The 17,764-nt window shown below is 40.0% G+C and overlaps 2 protein-coding genes across 4 annotated transcripts; one reads left to right on the top strand and one right to left on the bottom strand.

The window, feature by feature from the left end:
* Positions 1-1,605: 1,605 nt before the first annotated feature.
* Positions 1,606-6,052, bottom strand: PTTG1 (PTTG1 regulator of sister chromatid separation, securin). The gene is made up of 6 exons (XM_048320206.1): positions 5,849-6,052; positions 4,955-5,057; positions 4,504-4,682; positions 3,611-3,689; positions 2,707-2,856; positions 1,606-1,760 (listed from the first exon to the last, which is right to left on the bottom strand). The coding sequence occupies exons 2-6, from the start codon at positions 5,034-5,036 to the stop codon at positions 1,681-1,683; spliced, it is 570 nt and encodes a 189-aa protein (XP_048176163.1). The 5' UTR covers positions 5,037-5,057; positions 5,849-6,052; the 3' UTR covers positions 1,606-1,680.
* A 61-nt stretch (positions 6,053-6,113) lies between these two features.
* Positions 6,114-17,037, top strand: SLU7 (SLU7 homolog, splicing factor). Of its 3 annotated transcripts, none has more exons than XM_048319955.1 (16): positions 6,114-6,170; positions 6,564-6,740; positions 7,359-7,512; positions 7,771-7,851; positions 8,423-8,587; positions 8,734-8,799; positions 10,343-10,390; positions 10,889-11,020; positions 11,306-11,403; positions 12,785-12,852; positions 13,052-13,191; positions 13,969-14,130; positions 14,562-14,666; positions 14,853-14,927; positions 15,183-15,287; positions 16,186-17,037. In XM_048319955.1, the coding sequence occupies exons 2-16, from the start codon at positions 6,577-6,579 to the stop codon at positions 16,363-16,365; spliced, it is 1,743 nt and encodes a 580-aa protein (XP_048175912.1). In that variant the 5' UTR covers positions 6,114-6,170; positions 6,564-6,576; the 3' UTR covers positions 16,366-17,037. The 3 variants fall into 3 exon arrangements, with proteins under 3 accessions (XP_048175912.1, XP_048175911.1, XP_048175913.1); XM_048319954.1 differs by lacking the exon at positions 6,114-6,170 and adding an exon at positions 6,177-6,382; XM_048319956.1 differs by lacking the exons at positions 6,114-6,170; positions 10,343-10,390 and adding an exon at positions 6,177-6,382.
* The last annotated feature ends 727 nt before the right edge of the window (positions 17,038-17,764 follow it).

Here is a 17,764-nt window from a genome sequence, read left to right as displayed (position 1 = left end):
ACCAAAACACTAGCAGTTTTTAGTAAGACTACTGTTGTGGAGAAAAGTGCTCAAACAGCATTTTGAACTCAAGTCCTGACAATACCCCAAGAGAAAATAGAACTTGGTAAGTATAAAGAGCTGTGTGTGTTATATCAACATTAAAGCAGTTAAGGAAGTTGATTTTTTAGTCACCAGTAGAAATCAGTGTTAACACCTACCTGAAGCAATACAAAATTCTCCTGCGTCAGCACTTCATGATGCCGAGCAGACTTGCAGCTCTGAGGCCATGAATTAACATTTTCCAAAGAGAAAACAGTGCCTTGTGTCTCTGATCTCTTGGGAGTCACCAAGAGTAGGAAACTCCATCCACAGATGGAGTCTCACCACAGCTTTGTCCCAGAAAGTCTCAGGAGTGTGCATTTCCCTTCAACCTCAGTCAGAAGAATTGAAAAGTAAATGAAATGTAGAAAATAAAAGCCAGCTGAAACAAGTAGAACTTTTAAATGAATGTTTACAAAATTAAGCTTTGTAAAAGCAAAAGCTTTGACCTGCATTAGCTAGAAAGCCTAGTGAGAACTAAAAAGCCTGCGATGAGGTTTATTGTAGCAAACAAAAATAATTTAGTTAATCCTACCACTACCATTTTATTTTCTACACCACAGCAGCCCTCATCCCCATGCAGACAGACCACCAATATTCCCGAGCTTGACTCACCCCTATCTTTCCTCACACCCATTCCACCAGCCCCACAAGTATTTGAGCTCTAAGATTAAAGTCTATCAGTATCAAGAGGCCTGTGAATCTGAAATAATCACCTTTGTAAACATGCAAATACTTGTTCAGCTTGCTGTAAAATTCTACAAGCATGTTTTAAATGTTTTAATGTGCATGTATACACACAAGTGCACAAGGCACAAAAGGCTTACTTGATTGTATGAAGAGATCTAGGTTCTTGATCATTGTGAATATTTCAAAGTAACAAAAAAGATCTATTTTCATTCTGATAAACTTCCATAACACATGCAAAATACTAGTATCTCTCCCAGTGAGATGTCTGTTTGTACATACGAAAAGTTACTATCTAAATTTATGTTAATTTAATGTCATACCCATATTGTGTCTCATACTGCTGTTCTCTGGGGCCTCACATACCAATGTGTTTTTACCTGTGTCTGCTTACCAAGAGGCCACGTGATGACACTGTGTAACCAGTTTCAGTGCCTTAGTTACATGCATTTTTCTGTAAAATTAGTCTACAGCTGTATAAGAACCCAACACACACCACCTTAGCCACTGTGAAGAGCAAACAAGTTCAAAGGAAAAACACCAGAAGAATACCAGCTCTAGTGCTTACTTTACACTAGATATACAAATTGGTTCAAACCCTTGCATGTTCAATGGGTCAAGCTAGGCAGCGAGGTCAGAAGGATCTCAACCTATCACAACCACACACACTCCAATCAGCAGGTACTAAGTCCTGGATATGGGTAACAACTGTATTATAGCCTTGCTTAGAAGCTTATCCAGGCTCTGCTTTACCTGCTTGTCAGATAACCTCCTTCTCAAAGCTCTATTTTACTACCTACATCTTGGGCTCACTGAAAAAGGACAAGTACAACAGTATACAGATTAAACTAGCCTTTATTGAAAGACAGAACTACATGAAATTTGAACTCAAAAGAAACTTCAGAACACACATTAAACATCATAATTTGGAGGTGGCATGTCAATGATCTCATCCAGGGTAGCAAGGAAGTCAGCAGTTGATTGTAGCAAGTCTGGAAGTTAGAAAAAAACCAAATCAGTTTCTCAAACTCAGAATACACACTAACCTAAGCTAGCTAACAGTTGCCCAGCATAAGCCTCTTGAATAAGCAAGGTAAATATTGCTTCATAGTATAAGCCAATGCAACTTAACTGATCAGTTTGCAAAGCACCACAAAAGATTACTCAGTGTACTGCTTTTCATTGGGTAGAGTTAATTTTCTTCACAGTCACTGGTATGGGCTGTGTTTTGGATTTGTGCTGGAAGCAGTGTTGATAATTCTGGGATGGTTTAGTTGTGTGAGCACTGCTCAGCAATGGTCAAGGCCTTTTCTGCTCCTCATCCCACCAGTGAGAAGGCTAGGAGTGATCAAGGATCTGGAAGGGGGCACAGCCAGAACAGCTGACCCCAAGGGGCCCAGGGGATATCCCAGACCATATGGTGCCACACTCAGCAGATAAAGCTGGGGGAAGAAGGAATGAGGGACATTTGGAGTTATGGCACTTGTCTTCCCAAGCATGCATGCAATCAAGCCCTGCTGTTGTGCGGATGCCTGCTGATGGGAACTGAATGAATTTTTTGTTTTGTTTTTTTTAAAATGCATGGCTTTTACTTTAGTTATCAAAACTGCTTTTACTTCAAAGCATGAGTTCTTTCACTTTTTCTCCTCTGACTGCTTCCCCATCCCATATCTGGGGAGAAAGTAAGCAGTTGTGTGATGCTTGGTTGCAGCTAGATTAAGCCGTAAGTCAGCAACACCACTCTGAGACCACTGCCTGAACTAGCAGGGTTGGCCAGGTACACTGAGCTTGATTACACAGCAGAAGCTCTTTGATACTGGTGCACTGCTCTGGTAGTTTAGACAGCAACAGCAATTCACTGCTATAGCCAAGTGGCTTTTTGCCCAAACCAATGATGAGCACTGTATGTACTGAAAATCATGCAAAGTTTCCACTTACTGGATTCCCATGAAATCTTTTCAATCTTCACAGGTGAAGGAACCACGTTCACACATCTGCCATATGTCCTTTCAAATACCATGAGGGGAACACCACACAGGTTGATATTGCTTAGTTTGTGTTCTTCAGGAAGATCAAAACTCTCAAAGTCTGTTTGAGAAAGACTGTAAGTGTGCAGTAGCCTGGGAAGCTGCAAACTCTTCTAGACTAAATGAAATGGGAACCAATCTAAAACAACAGAACAGTCTCCTCTCATGGGGTATTTATTTGCAGTTACACCTTTTAGTTGCCCATGAAATCCCATACACGAACCCTGATGAAAACACTAGACTGCCTAATAGAACTGATAATGTAAAGCAGTTAGTAACTTCAGCAAGCAAAGCATGTCTTTCATCAACACTGAAGTGTTTGGCACAGTAGTTTTCACACAGAAGAAGAAAGCTTTAAGGACACACTTTGAAGGACTGAGAGAATATCTACAATGGGCTGGCCTAAAAACAGCTTTGGAAGTTTAACCTTCAACTATGATATCCTACAGCAGTAGGAGTCTCTTCAGGTACAAATTATCTTGGCACACACTCTTCTATATTCCTTTGAATACTTGTCTACTAGTCACTTTAATGAACTAAGAAGCTAATACACAGTTATTTGGAACTTGTTTCCCGTCACCACAATAAGAGACTCAGAATAACACATCTAAGGCACAGCCATTACTGTTAGAAATACCATCTCATTCTTGTTTAAGTATTCCAGAAGCAGCAAGCACCCTTATGTTTCAGGAAGGACTCAGGAGAAATGCAATGCTGGCTTGTGTGCTACAGTAGCTCAAACAAATTCTTACAACAATGCCAACACTCACAAAAGACTTATTGTTAATTTTAATAATTACATCAATAGCACTTACCTTGAGGATCCAAAGGAAACATATTTTCTATTTCTGGCCAATCTTCTTCAGCCACTGCATGGCAGCTTTCTAATTCACTCTTAGTCATAAAAAGAAGAAGTCACATTATTTGAGCTACTGTAGAATGTTTGTAGTGGCTTTCCTGTGCTATTCAGGTCTACAGACAAGCATACCTGTCATACTTCTCAGTCAGGCCTAAATTCTAATACCTTCAACACAAATAAGATGGAGATTGGAAAATGTTTCAGCTGAGTTTATGTAGTGCAGTATTATATATGGCAGCAAGAGATGGCTGCACTAGAACAGATGACTCTTAACATGTTAATAAGACATTAACCCAGACTATTTTCTCTAGAACCATCTATGTAGGTGCCCTGCTTTTAGCTATGGGAGAATTTATTTTTCCTCCTAGCAATTCTTCAGATTCGTGATGAAAACAGCATTGATACACGCAGCTCTTTCAGCTACTGCCAAGCAGTGTTTATACAGTCCAGGCCTTCTCTGCCTCTCAACCCCACCAGTGAGGAGGCTGGGGATGCACAGCTAGCACAGCTGACCCTGGCTACCCAGAGGGATATCCCAGACTGCATGACATGCTCAGCAAGGAAAACTGGTGGGAAAGCAGGGCTAACACTGCTCTGGGACTGGCAAGGCATTAATCAACTGGTTGCAAGGAATTGGTTTTGTTTTTCTTTGAGATTTTTAATAATTAAATTGCCTTACTCTCAGCCTACGATTTTTCTCACATTCACCCTTCCAATTTTCTCCCCCAATCCCATCAAGGAGGGAGAGAGGGAGCAGTTGTGTGGTGCTTAATTATGTGAGAGTTAAGCCACAACAGCATGTAAATTATGGATTTCCCCTCCTCCCCAGCATAAGTGTGCTGTACTCACTTTGTTCACAGTGCAAGGCTGATTTTTCTGTTTTATCTTGTCCATCTTGCTTGTGACTCCTTCAGTTTTATTCACATTTCCAAGAGCCTTTCTGACAGAGCGAGATGCGACTGGAGAAGTACTGATCGCTTTTTTAGGAAGTGGAGTATTAACTTGTGTTCTTTCAATTAAGGCTTTTGCTAGAATAGGGCGGGGGGGAAGGAAAAAAAAGCAAACCTCAGCAACCCTAAAGCTTGCCTAAATAAAATCACTTCTTTATAACCCATAAGCCCCACTTATGACAAAAGCACAGAGTTATCTTCAATTTTATACTAATTGGTGAGCTTGGAAGAATTGGTTGGGTAAGTGGTTTTATGAACAGAAATTCATTATCATTAAAAGCAGTGAATAACAAAATGTGATTTATGCCCTTCACTTGATCCCTTACTGGCTTAGGGCAGCAAATACACACAAGATCCTGAAGGAAGCTTCAGCTGACTTTTGGGAGCACCAAGTTCACCATTCTCCTGATCAACGAAGATCAGAGTTGCCATCTTCAGGTTGATGAGACTACCCTGTAGAGTCCATACAGAAAAAAGGAAAAACAATTTCTGTCACTTGTCTCACCACAACACACTTTTTAAGCAAGCCCCATTAAAAACAGCTATCACATATTGGTCTCTACACAAGGGGAACAAACCCCTACTTCCCACCATTACACGGTAGTTCAGCTAAAGACCCTCAGGTTTGAAGGCACTACTAGTGCTCCTGCCTTATACTCATTGCTGCCATTACACAGGTGGGCAAGCAATTCCTCATTAAAGAGGTCTACAGGAAAACTCAGAATCACAGTCAGTGAGGCTGGAAAAGATCTCTAAGTAACTGAGTCCAACCTAAACACCACCATGCCAACCACACCATGGCACTGAGTACCATACCCAGTCTTCCCTTAAACACCTCCAGGGACAGTGACTCCACCACCTCCCTGGGCAGCCCATTTTAGTGTCTAATCAACCCTTCTATCAGGAATTCTTCCTAATGCCAAACCTAAGTTTTCCCCGGCACAGCTTGAAGCCATTTTTTCTTGTCCTGTTGGTGTTTTCTCCCAGGCAACTAGCAATCTCCACCTGGCTGCAACCTTCTTTCAGGTGGCTATAGAGAGCTATAAGGCCTCTCCTGAGCCTCCTCTTCTTCAGGCTAAGCCCCCTCACCCTAGCCACTCCTCACCAGACTTGTGCTCCAAACCCTTCCCCAGGTTTGTTACCCTCCTCTAGGCGAAAATCCCTTTCTTTGTACAACCTGAAACACAAAGCCAAAGCAAGATTTACAGTCCCAGACCAGCCCTCTCCCCGAACCCTCAGCTCACCTCAGAAAGCGACAGGAAAGGAAAGAGCAAGACCCACTGAATCCAAACCACTCTCAAACACCTCGGAACACACCAAATACCAACGGCTCCCGCTTTTAAACGGCCCTCGAGCCGCCCATTGGCCGCTTCGACTCACGCGCGGCAGCCGATTAGCTGACCGCGCCGCTCGCGCACCTCGGCACGCGAGCTCCGGGGCGGGGCGGGGCGGGGCGGGGCGGGGCGGGGCGGGGCGGGGCGGGGCGGGGCGGGCAGGGGGAAGCGGCTCCGCCCCGGAAGTGAGCGGAGCCGCGGGGCATTGTGGAGCGGTGCTGCGGGCCGGCAGGTAAACAGGGGTGAGGGAACGGGGCAGGATTCGGGAACGGGATCGGGACCGCGACTCAGGATCCGAGAGGGTGGCTACTGCAGGCTTCAAGCAAGTGCTGGCGTCCCCCGCTCGGGTCTGGGCTTGGGCCCGAGCCTGGCGCTGCTTCCCTGCGGTCTTTCTCTCGTCTCTTCCGGGGTACGCGCAGGCCCAGGTCCTACGTTAACAATAAGGTAATTTTGTTTTTTTCGGTAGTGGGCCTTATTTTTCAGGACAGAGGTATGTCAGGAATGCATAATACGGAGTTAACTCATTTCACTGAGTGACACAAAATCACGTTGAAGAGCTGTGATGTTAGAGGGTATTGATCTGTAAAGCTTCTTTTTTTTTGTGTTCTAATTTTTTTCTGCTAAGGGAAAAAGCCAAAATGGCCTCAGGTGCGGTAGCGAACACCCCTCCTGCAGGAGGGGCAAATGATGTGAGCCTGGAGGAACCAAAGAAGATGACGAGGGAAGACTGGAGGAAAAAGAAAGAGTTAGAAGAACAGAGAAAACTTGGAAATGCACCTGCTGAAGTGGATGAAGAAGGAAAGTAAGTTTTACTAAATCTGTGGTTATTCTAAAGCTGCTGAGTAAAAATGTCTTTTCTTGTTGTGGTTACAGAAAAACTGTCAGGGTAATGCACGATTTCAGTGTGAATTGCTGTAGAAGTAAGTAGTTGAACTTTGTCTTTTAACGTTCCAGTCATCAGATATTTTCTAGAAAAATGTAGGTTCAATGTTTACCTTCTGTCAACTATTGAGAGATCTGCTAAAAAGTCCAATCTGTTAAGCTAATTACAAGTGGTATTTTAAAACTGAGCAAAACATAGTACGGGGGTCTTTTACTCTGTACCTCATCTGTTGCCTCTCTCTCTTGCTTTTACAGGGCTTGTTGCTTCTGAGAAATGTTGCTATGTTTTTTGCTCAGTAACATTACACAGAATAAGCCATTTGATTTGGAGTCAGGAGTTTAGGTGAATTAGATGGCAACAAAATCTCAAAGTCTGTGTTTATCAAATTGAGAATTTATTTTGCAGTGCATTGTACCAACTTCCTTATTTATTATCACTCATAAAGCACTTGAACTTTAATGTGAAGGTTGTTTGTTAGACTAGGTTGTTGTGTGTTTTTCCCCATGCCATGTATTCATTGCACAACATCTTTTACAGAGATATCAACCCTCATATTCCTCAGTACATTTCCTCAGTACCATGGTACATAGATCCTTCTAAAAGACCCACACTAAAGCATCAGAGACCTCAGCCAGAGAAGCAGAAACAGTATAACTCCTCTGGAGATTGGTACAAAAGAGGAGTTCAGGAGGTATGCAAAATGTTTTTCTCATGAAATAAAGATTTGGGTTGATTACGTGAGGAGATTTATGGTTATATGGTTTTGAGGAGGGCAGGAATTTTTATTCAGCAGGCAAATCACGGTATCTGGTTATAATCAAAACACGTGTTTGGGCTTTGGGGAGGGCACACACACTTGAGTGGTGTTGAAAATATGAACTTGTTATTTGGAACACTTCTGTAAATCTGCCAAAGTGTCCCCAGTGCTGCCCATTGTGTTTCCTCTCAGCATGCTGTGGCCACGAGGTACCGCAAAGGAGCCTGTGAGAACTGCGGGGCACTGACACACAAGAAGAAAGACTGCATGGAGGTAAACTTCACTTTTGTCTGTGTCTTAATGGCTTTGAAAGGCATAGGAATTTTAATCTTACTGAAAAATAGCTGGCTATAGATGAAATACTGGGTTTGGAAAAGCTGTTTCGAAAAATGTTTCAAGCAGTGAGAGATGGCCCAGAAATTTCTAAAGAAATTGTTATGTAGGAAAAATTAAGGGGAAAAGTGATACAATTCAGTGTGTCATACATAAATTATGTTTGTAATAAGATCTGAAATAATAGGTGAAAATGTTATTTTCTTGTTAATTGCATTATCTCAAGTGCTGCTGTGCTCAAGTTTCTGCTTCATCTCAGCTAGAAGCCACCACCAGAAGCTGTTTTAATTTCTTTCTTAATTGTAGAAAATATGAATAAGAATGTATGGAGTTTGGGGTCTGTTGTGCTGCACGTAAAAGTGCAGAGCTACTTGCCTTTATTTACAATCCACAGGCTTACAGTGCTGAATTTAATTTGCTTTAGAGGAGCTTGATTGATAGTGTTTTTAAAGGGATATGTGAGTGAGGAATCTAATGGTCTGATCTAACCGTCTTTTTTTTTTTCTTTCAGAGACCCAGGAAAGTTGGAGCAAAATACACAGGCATGAATATTGCCCCAGATGAACATGTGCAGCCTCAGCTGATGTTTGATTATGATGGGAAGCGAGACCGGTGGAATGGTTATAACCCAGAGGAGCACATGAAAATTGTTGAGGAATATTCCAAGGTTGATTTGGTACGTAGGTGCTGTGATTTACTGGGGAGAGGGTTAGTGTTTGGTGTGGCTGGGCTGGGAGGAGGGACACTTGTAATGTACTCTGTTGATATTAGACCTGGTGCTAAAAAGAAATATTTAAACGAATGCATTTTCATGCTGCACAGGCCAAACGTACACTGAAAGCCCAGAAGCTTCAGGAGGAGTTGGCATCAGGGAAGCTGGAGCAAGTGGTATGTAAAGTTACTTATTCTGTTTTTGCTTAGGCTGAATAAATATAAAACATAATTTCTGCTTTCTGACTCTTTTACTCTCTATACAGGGTCTGCTATTGGGTTTTATGCCCTTCAGTAATTTAAAGGTTTTCCTAGCACTAGCATGTTCTGTGTCACACTTGAAGCATCTACTGTCAAATGTGAATTGCTTTGTGTTCCACTTATGAGCAGAAATTCTGTGTGGTTATTATTATTGCTAAAATTAGTGACATGGAATTTTGGGTCAGAAGAGCTTGTTTTCCGTGTAGTAATTTTTTTTCATATACTGAAATGCGTTTCTTGTATTTAAAGATTGTTACGGTCTGACTAGCACTGAGGTCATGGCTGTGCATTGATTTAGTAATGCTTAATTAATATAAATTAGAATAGGGAGGTGTTTTCTTTATCATAAACCAATTTGTTCTTAAGTCACTGCTCTGACTGTTTGCAGTATCTCTGGATATTTGAAGGCTGAGATACGAATTTCCCTTTGGTGTATATCTGTAGAGTTTGCATCTTCCACTAAGTTCTGCAAGCTCCTCTTAGATTATAGATTATATTGATAATCTTTGATATGAAATTCTAGTTTTAAAAGGCATTTCTGATTATATTCTAAGTTTACAAAATGGAGAAAAAATAGAGACTGCTACTGATCAGAAGGAGGGTGTTTTTAAAGCCTCCTTGCAGAGGCTGTTTTCCAGAGGCTGTGCTGTCCCCTCGCAGGTTGTCACTAGATGGCACAGTGAGCTCGATCTGCCACCCAGCCCGAACTACAGTGCTTTAACCTTCCCAATAGAAGAGATTCCTCCTCTTTTCATGTCTGTTTTGTGAAGCAAACACTGTTGGCTTCTCTATACTTACTGTAGAATGGAACTGTAAGAAGAAAAGTGTGTTTGAAACTTAAGAAATGTCTCTGAGGGAGAGGACTTAGACTGATTTGCATAGTCAGTGCTGGCCAGTTGCTGGTCCATGTTCCAGGGCTCACAGTTGTTCCCATCTTTACTGCTGCAAGTGTTTTTCAGTTAAAGACTAAGCAGGTTAAAAACATGAAATCTGGCTGTGTTTGTCGAACTTCAATTCTGCCTTCTGATTCATGCTTAGTATTCCTGTAAATCCTGACTAAATTCTTGAATATATATCTCCTTAATTCTTTTTTAAGCTTTCAGAGTTGAAACTTGGTTCTATTTACATGATATGAAATGTTATAGTCTAAATCCTCAGTGTTCAAAGGCTTAACAAGCTCTAAATAACACCAACAGTTTTAGAATTTGCTGTTCTTGCAAAGAATTGGAAATTTAGTTAGGAATACAGTGAAAAGTTCTCCAACATGTGTCTGTCACAGAGAGAGCTAAGAGCTTTTTCCTATAATGTTATGTAGCAGTGTTTCTGCCTTTGGAGCCATTGGTAAATTGTATTTTGTACCCAGCATGAAGCTCTGCTTTGATTGCCCTTTGTATCCCTGCCATCTTGCCTTTTTCCACTGTCTTGTCTTCTCTGCTGATGTGCTCTTTGTTTGCTGCAGAACTCCCCAAGACACCAGTGGGGAGAAGAGGAATCAAATTCACAGACAGTAAGATGATTACCCACTGCATCACACCATGGGCAAAGAAGGAACCTGTAGTTAGTGGAACAGCAAAACAGAGGTGGCACAGGGGTTTGAATGTTGTGTCCATGCCAGTGTCTGCCTCTTCTTTTGGGCAGGGGTTGCTGGATTTCATAAAGAGGCTTTTTGTTTTAATTCCTATGTGTTGTCAAACCTTAGAGATGCAAGCACATAACTAGATTTTAACATGTGGTATATTTTGACCAAAATAACTGTTTTCTTAGTATCATCACAGTTATGTTTTGATAACTATTTCCATAGAAGGAAGTGAAAATTCTTTAACAAGACTATTTCTGAAGTGTTGAATGTTAGATTAGCCTGAGAGCACACTTAAGCTGAGGTAAACTATGCCACCTTATAACTACAGGGATTGCAGAATTTTAATGAAACCACTAAAATCAGATTCTTGTACATGTCTCGGAATGAAGGAACTCTTTTAGTTATAAATTTTCCATTTCTCCTCAGGAAAGAGATCATAACAGTGAAGATGAAGATGAAGACAAATACGCAGATGACATTGATATGCCTGGGCAGAACTTTGACTCTAAAAGACGCATTACAGTCCGAAATTTACGTATTCGGGAAGATATTGCAAAAGTGAGTAAGGAATTCTGTACAGATTCTGTTCTTCTGTATTCTTGAGAGTTAATTTCAACAAATTATACATTCAGTTATTAATGACTTTGTTTTATTGGTCTAGGGGTTTGGAGGTTAAGGTCTGTTCTCAGTTCTGTTCCCACCCTTGTTATGACTTCATCAAGGTCATCCTTTTGCACAAATAGAACTTTTTAAAACATTTAAACTGGGGGATGCAGGGGTAACCTCAGTTCTTTTAAAATCATAAATATTAAGTATCTTTTATGTTGGGTTTTTTTTCCCTAGTACTTGAGAAATCTAGATCCAAACTCTGCTTATTATGATCCCAAAACAAGAGCAATGAGGGAGAACCCTTATGCCAACACAGGCAAGAATCCAGATGAGTAAGTTAAAATGAGGTCATGCTTGTATATCCAACAAAACTCTTAAAAATGAGATTAATAGTTTTCTTTTACCTGTATGTCCTTTAGCTAATTAATCTCTAGTGTATACACATAGTAGTAAACGTGGAAGAAAACTGTTTTATTTAGCAGCACCTTTTAGTTTAGTATATAAAAGTGGTATTTTTGTGATACGGACTGACCCTTAATCTTCAGGGATGTGTGGACCATGGTTTTGTGTAATTATCTGTACAAGGGCTAGGACACTGCTGCATCTGGAGGTGATGCCTATAAATAATAAGTATATTTATGTAACGTATTTCCGTAACCAAATCTTAAACTTTTTCCCGTGTTTCTTGGTTCTGGAGACTGGCATGGTGTGTTTGTGGTGTGACCTAATAAAATATTTGAATTAGGAGTAAGATCTCCTTCTATATTAGTGGATTCTGCATAGAAAAAGTGTGAAAGCTTTGGCATTGTCTAGATAGCTTAATCAAAGGTGCCATAGGCTGGCTTTTGGCTGCACACTCAGCTGTCTCCCTTAAACCCCGAGTCAGACACTCGACCTGTGTTGTGCTGGGAACATACAGAGCAGACAGGCTGTGAGTAAAACATGTATTCAGACAACAGTAATTGGATTAGCTTACTGCCTAAAATAGAATGGCAGTGCCTAAATGATTGCAAATAATGCTCTTTCCACCTCTCCTTGCCCCCAGCTAGAGTAATGCCAGTCAGTTCTTTTTTTAGATGCAGATGCTTTTGCTTCTCTCTCAAGTCATAATTTGACCTATGTTGACTCTTAAGTTTCTGCCACAGCTTTACAGGCTGTAAATTTTTCAGAGTGGCTTTGGGAAGATGAAAGAGTGGGTAATTGGATTGCTAGCATTATTTGATCTTCAGCGTGTGTTTCATGTACCGACTGTTCATCTCTTCAAGGGCCATGCACAAGTATCTCAGCTTTACTGAGCGCAATAAAGCTGTCCCAGGCTTTATTTAACTTGGCCAAATATGGTGGGTCTGGATTGAAGAGTCACAAATCCAGAAGTGAGAATCGCTGTGCTGGAATATCACAGACTGTTTATGCATATTTATTGTGTAACTAGATCCAAGTTACAGTGCTTGGCATCTCAGACAGAACTCCAGGTCTGTGTCATGTGTCCCTGTAAACACAGAAATCATGGTTTTTGAGTGGCTGCCTAATGCTTTCATGGCTTTGCAGTGAGTGTAGGTTTTCATTTCATGTATTGAGTTGAATGCACTTTCTTCTCTTTCTGTTCTTAACTCTTAGTACACAAGAGAATTTTTACTTACCTGTTGCAATTCTATGTTTGTATTTAAGAGGAAATCACATTACAAATGCTAAGAATTGTGTTCTTCTCTGCAGAGTTGGTTATGCAGGTGACAACTTTGTTCGCTACACAGGCGATACCATCTCAATGGCACAGACTCAGTGTAAGTGGGGTTTGATTTTGGGGTTTTTTGAAGGAAATTGGCATATTAAAATATTTAACAATGCTGCTTTCTTGCAAAAGAGAAATAAACCTTTATAGATTGAGGACTTCTTTCAAATTGCTTCAGAATTAAAGGATGTAATTTGAATGTGTACGTCAGTTTTAGAATAAGTATTGAGTGAAACCTCTTGTGTACACAGTGTTTGCCTGGGAGGCTTATGACAAAGGCTCTGAAGTTCATCTTCAAGCAGACCCTACAAAATTAGAGCTCCTTTATAAATCCTTCAAAGTGAAAAAAGAAGATTTCAAGGCGCAGCAGAAAGAAAGCATCCTAGAGAAGGTAATAGGCATTTGGGTTTATTTAATAGGAATTCTGTTGAGTTTGAAGTCTGGGTCTTGGGTAACAGATAAGATTACTAATCCTATGTGAGAGGGCATCAGCTGTTCTCAGCAGCTTAGACTTAAAAATATTTTTATATTTATACACACTATCTCATTAACTGTTGAATTTTATTATTTAGTATAGGGACCTTCAAAGGTCTGCTGGTATTTCTTTATATTATTGGGAACTCTTCCCTTAATTGTCAGAATTTCTCCACTGAAGAAATCTGAATTTCCTTCTGGCTCAAGTTTTGGGTGCAGTCTTCTAGATAAATATTTATTTTATATTTTGCAACTTGTTTCTTGGACAACTGAAAAAGAACGAAGTAATCCATTTAGATTCTAACCATGTCAACATTCAGGTTTGGAGGGGGACAGGAAATACTGCTCTGGTTGTACCAGAGCTCTTTGGTTTGGTCTGAAAAGTTTTCCTGCTTTAAGTGAGAAGTATCATTGTTTTCATTTTCCAGGCATAAAACAAAACAAAAACAAACAAACAAAAAACACACCAAAAAATCACAAAAAACCCCAAAAAACTAAGCACCGAAAGACACCACAGTGGCCATAGGAGATGATGTATTTCTGTCTTAACTCATCACTAAAGATTAAACTCTCTCTATCCACTTTTGTGCCTTCTTCATAAGGTACCAAAGGTGCTGTTTTTGAAATATTTGCTTAACTACATAAAAGGTAGTTTTTTTTCAAAACTATTACATAATTTCTATTTGCATTTCAGTATGGAGGACAAGAACATTTAGATGCCCCCCCAGCTGAACTGCTGTTAGCTCAAACAGAAGATTATGTGGAGTATTCTAGGCATGGAACAGTCATCAAAGGACAGGAGAAAGCTATTGCTTGTTCTAAGTATGAAGAGGATGTGAAGATCAACAACCATACAGTAAGTCCAAGGTTATGTTAAAATTTTTAAAAAATGAAATACCATCCAACTGGAGGTATATTAAGATGCAGTACAATATAATTAAAACAGAAAATATATTTCTTCTGTCTCAATGTGACGCTCTCCCTTTTCTGCTAAGGAGAGACTTCAAGTTGTCATAGTTGTGATGTGAATTTGAAGAGTTGCCATGGCAATCTTAAACTAAAGGGGAAGTTACTGTATTTGCCTTCCACTTTGAATATGAGTTGACCACATCCTGTTGTGGTTCTCTTTTTTGACAGGGTACCTGTAAGGCTCATGTAAAATAGCAAAAGTATTTCTCTTAGCTTCCTTTTGGACTTTTTGAGTAATTTACTTACCAGGATATCAGCTCAGGTGTAAATTTCAGCCTGCCTCTTACAGGAGTGACTGTGTGGTGTGTTCTCTTGCAGTGCATTTGGGGTTCGTACTGGAAAGAAGGCAAGTGGGGTTACAAGTGCTGCCACTCCTTTGTCAAATACTCCTACTGTACAGGAGAAGCTGGGAAAGAAATTGCTGTAAGTATTCTCTTGTTTATTCATGTAGAAAGAGCTAAAAGTCATTCTTATTCCTTACTTAAGGTTTAGACTTTTGCTTTTTGTGGGGGGTTGGTTTTTCAGGGATTTTTGGGATTTTTTTTTTTGGTCGTCCTGCTTTCAAATGTGCTCAGTAACAGTATATCCTTGTTCTTGTCTGTTGTATAGAATACAGGAGCAAGTTTAATGGAAGAGCAGCCTGGGGAGGAAGAACACATGACAAAACCCAAAACACTGATGGAGGTAGGCTGTTTCCCTTTCTCGGGAAGACAGATATTTCTCCTCAGCGTTTTAAGAGATTAAAAGATCTGTCTAACTACAAAATTGTGTAGAGTCAGAATAAGCCTGAAAATTATTAGACTGCATTCTTAAAGCATTAACATCTCCATTGAAAACTAAGCTCTCAAGTAGCATTAATAGAAGTTTGGATTTAGTGGTTTGGGCATTATTAATGTTGGCATGTTGAATCTTAACAGTAACTTGTTTCCGACCTTACAGATCCACCAAGAGAAACAGAAGGAGAAGAAAAAGAAGAAGCACAAGAAGAGCTCAAATTCTGACAGTGAGGGTGAAGAGAAAAAGAAGCAAGAAAAACTAAAAAAGGTGTACTAAAATCTTCAGTGGCTTTGTGGCAAAAGGAACATGACATATTTTACAGTATCAATTCTTTATCTTGGTGATATACCATGGGACACTTTGATGCTAAATTTAAGCTAAATCAAATTTTAAATGCTGTTAGATGTTCTAAAGTACATCCCCTACTCCTCAGGCAAAAATTCAATAAATATTTAGTTTTGGAAGACTTAATTTAGATGACTTAGAACATTTCCTGTCTAGGCATCTATTACACCTGTAGGTCTATAAAAGACATTGCAAAACACAATGATTTGTGTATTGAAGAAAGATGGAGAGATCAAAGGCACTGTTAAATCTTAACTTATCACTTGGTATCCCAGGCTTGGCCCAGTCTGATGGTTGATGTAGTAAATCCATGCCCCAAGCCATCCACTGTTCAGCAGCAGCATGCTCCCCTGGGCACAGCAGCCTGCCTTGGGCTGCTCAGAGAAGAAACCTGTTGAAACCATGGTTAATTAAAGCAGGGTACAAATGCAAATTCTTTTCCAGTAGCAACAATAGTAGTTTGAGGAATGAGATAACACAAAGCATTTAAAAATTAAAACCCCAAATATATAACAAAAACAACTCATTCGTACTTGCTAGATCTATATTTCAGGTAAATCCTACGAGTTTCTTACTTGATTTTGACATTTGGAAGGAGATTAAAGTGTCTTGTTTACTAAATAGCATTTTATGTTAAATACTAAAAAATGAGCATTAAGTGAAATGTGCTGGGGGGGGGCAGACAGATGTGCATTACTTATCCCACCCTTGTGCTTGCTCCTTGTTCATCATACAAGAGTCTAAGACAAACCTTCATTGTAGGGGTTTTTTTGTTTAACTTTCATTGTAGAATTTTTGATTCCCTTTGCTCTCATTTCAGGCACTAAATGCAGAAGAGGCTCGACTTCTCCATGTCAAAGAAATCATGCAGCTAGATGAGAGGAAAAGACCGTACAACAGCCAGTATGAACCAAGGGAGCCAACAGAAGAGGAAATGGAGGCCTACAGAATGAAACGGCAGAGACCTGATGACCCCATGGCCTCTTTTCTTGGGCAGTAGTCACAGAGAACATCATCCTAGTACACGAGGCTTTTTTCATGCTGTTTACAACTCTCTAGAGACTTGATTCCCTTGCATGTGTCTAAAATGGCAGAAAAGGCAGAAACCTTTTTTGCTCCAGAGAAGTTTGGAAAACTTCTTTCAGCAGACATGAGCAGTCCAGTACTTAACAGGGGTTTTGTAAATGCGTGTGTATGTATACAAGTACAGGCACATAAGTACACACACATATATATAACATATGGATAGATAAAATACATACACCTACTCTGTAAATTCTTGAAGGAGAAGAGATCTGACTAAAATACTAGGTTTATTTGGCCAACTGATACATGCATAAAGTTGTGATACAATAAAACTGACTAGTCAGAAGAAATGGTCAGCAGGTGTCAGTATAGAACAAAAATTGTTGACAGAAAATTGATACAACTACTAGAGCTTCTTACTTGTAAAAGCTTGTCTCATGACTTTAAAAGAATAGTTTCTTGATCACTTTGTAGTAACTTCTTTGGAAATGTAAAAATTGATTGCTCTGTACTGGTTAAAATAATATAGAGATCTTAAGTGCTGTCTAGTCTTTTAAATGAAAGGGTTAGGAGAAGCTGACTGTAGAGCTTTTAAATTCCAGTTGTTCCTTCAGATGTATTTCCATATAAATTTCAATTGCAAAGATCTGAGTTCTTTGGTTTCCTTTTGATAACAGTATCCTGTTTGGTATGACATGAAGTGTCAGGCTCTAATCCCTCGTGAGAACATGAAGCAGCATCTGCTTTGGTTTGGCAATATTAGTCCTTAAACTGGGAGTTTTCCCAGTTTAATAGTTTTTAACTATTAAAAGTTGAAGAACTGGGTAAAAAACTGTACAGCATGACTTTAGAGTTGGAAAGTTTGGGAATTACTTCTGTTGGGGCTTAAACTGTCTTTCCAAGGAAAAACTGCTCTTTTCCACAAATAATTACGTATAGAAAACATACCTTTAAGTGTGTGATTTCACGGACGCTTTGAGGACTGAATGTTTTGATTTGGCGCACGTAGCGAATGATGGCAATTCTGCACTGGTCTGCAATGTCGTTCTGTATTAATATTATATGTGATATTCTCACTGGTGATTAAAATTTTGAGTATTTACTGTGTGACAGATCCTCTGGCACACAGTAAAAGCAAACTGAATTAGCTGATTTGAACTGTGAGATGCTCTTCTTAGGGCTGTAGCACCCGAGGTTGTGCCAGCATGCCTCCCACTGCAACTGCTGTTGGCTTGGTCAATGCCAAATTTGAGGGAAGAGGAGCTGTCAGAAGGGTTCCTTGAGCTAGTTAGATACCTTTCTCAAAGCTGCAGTTTAGTCTAAAGAAAGGTCAGTCTGAAAGATTTAATTCTTTATAAAGGAGGTAATTCAGA

This window comes from Corvus hawaiiensis, chromosome 15, assembly GCF_020740725.1.
Source record: "Corvus hawaiiensis isolate bCorHaw1 chromosome 15, bCorHaw1.pri.cur, whole genome shotgun sequence".
Classification (NCBI taxonomy): Eukaryota; Metazoa; Chordata; class Aves; order Passeriformes; family Corvidae; genus Corvus; species Corvus hawaiiensis.
This window is presented reverse-complemented; position numbering and strand designations above follow the sequence as displayed.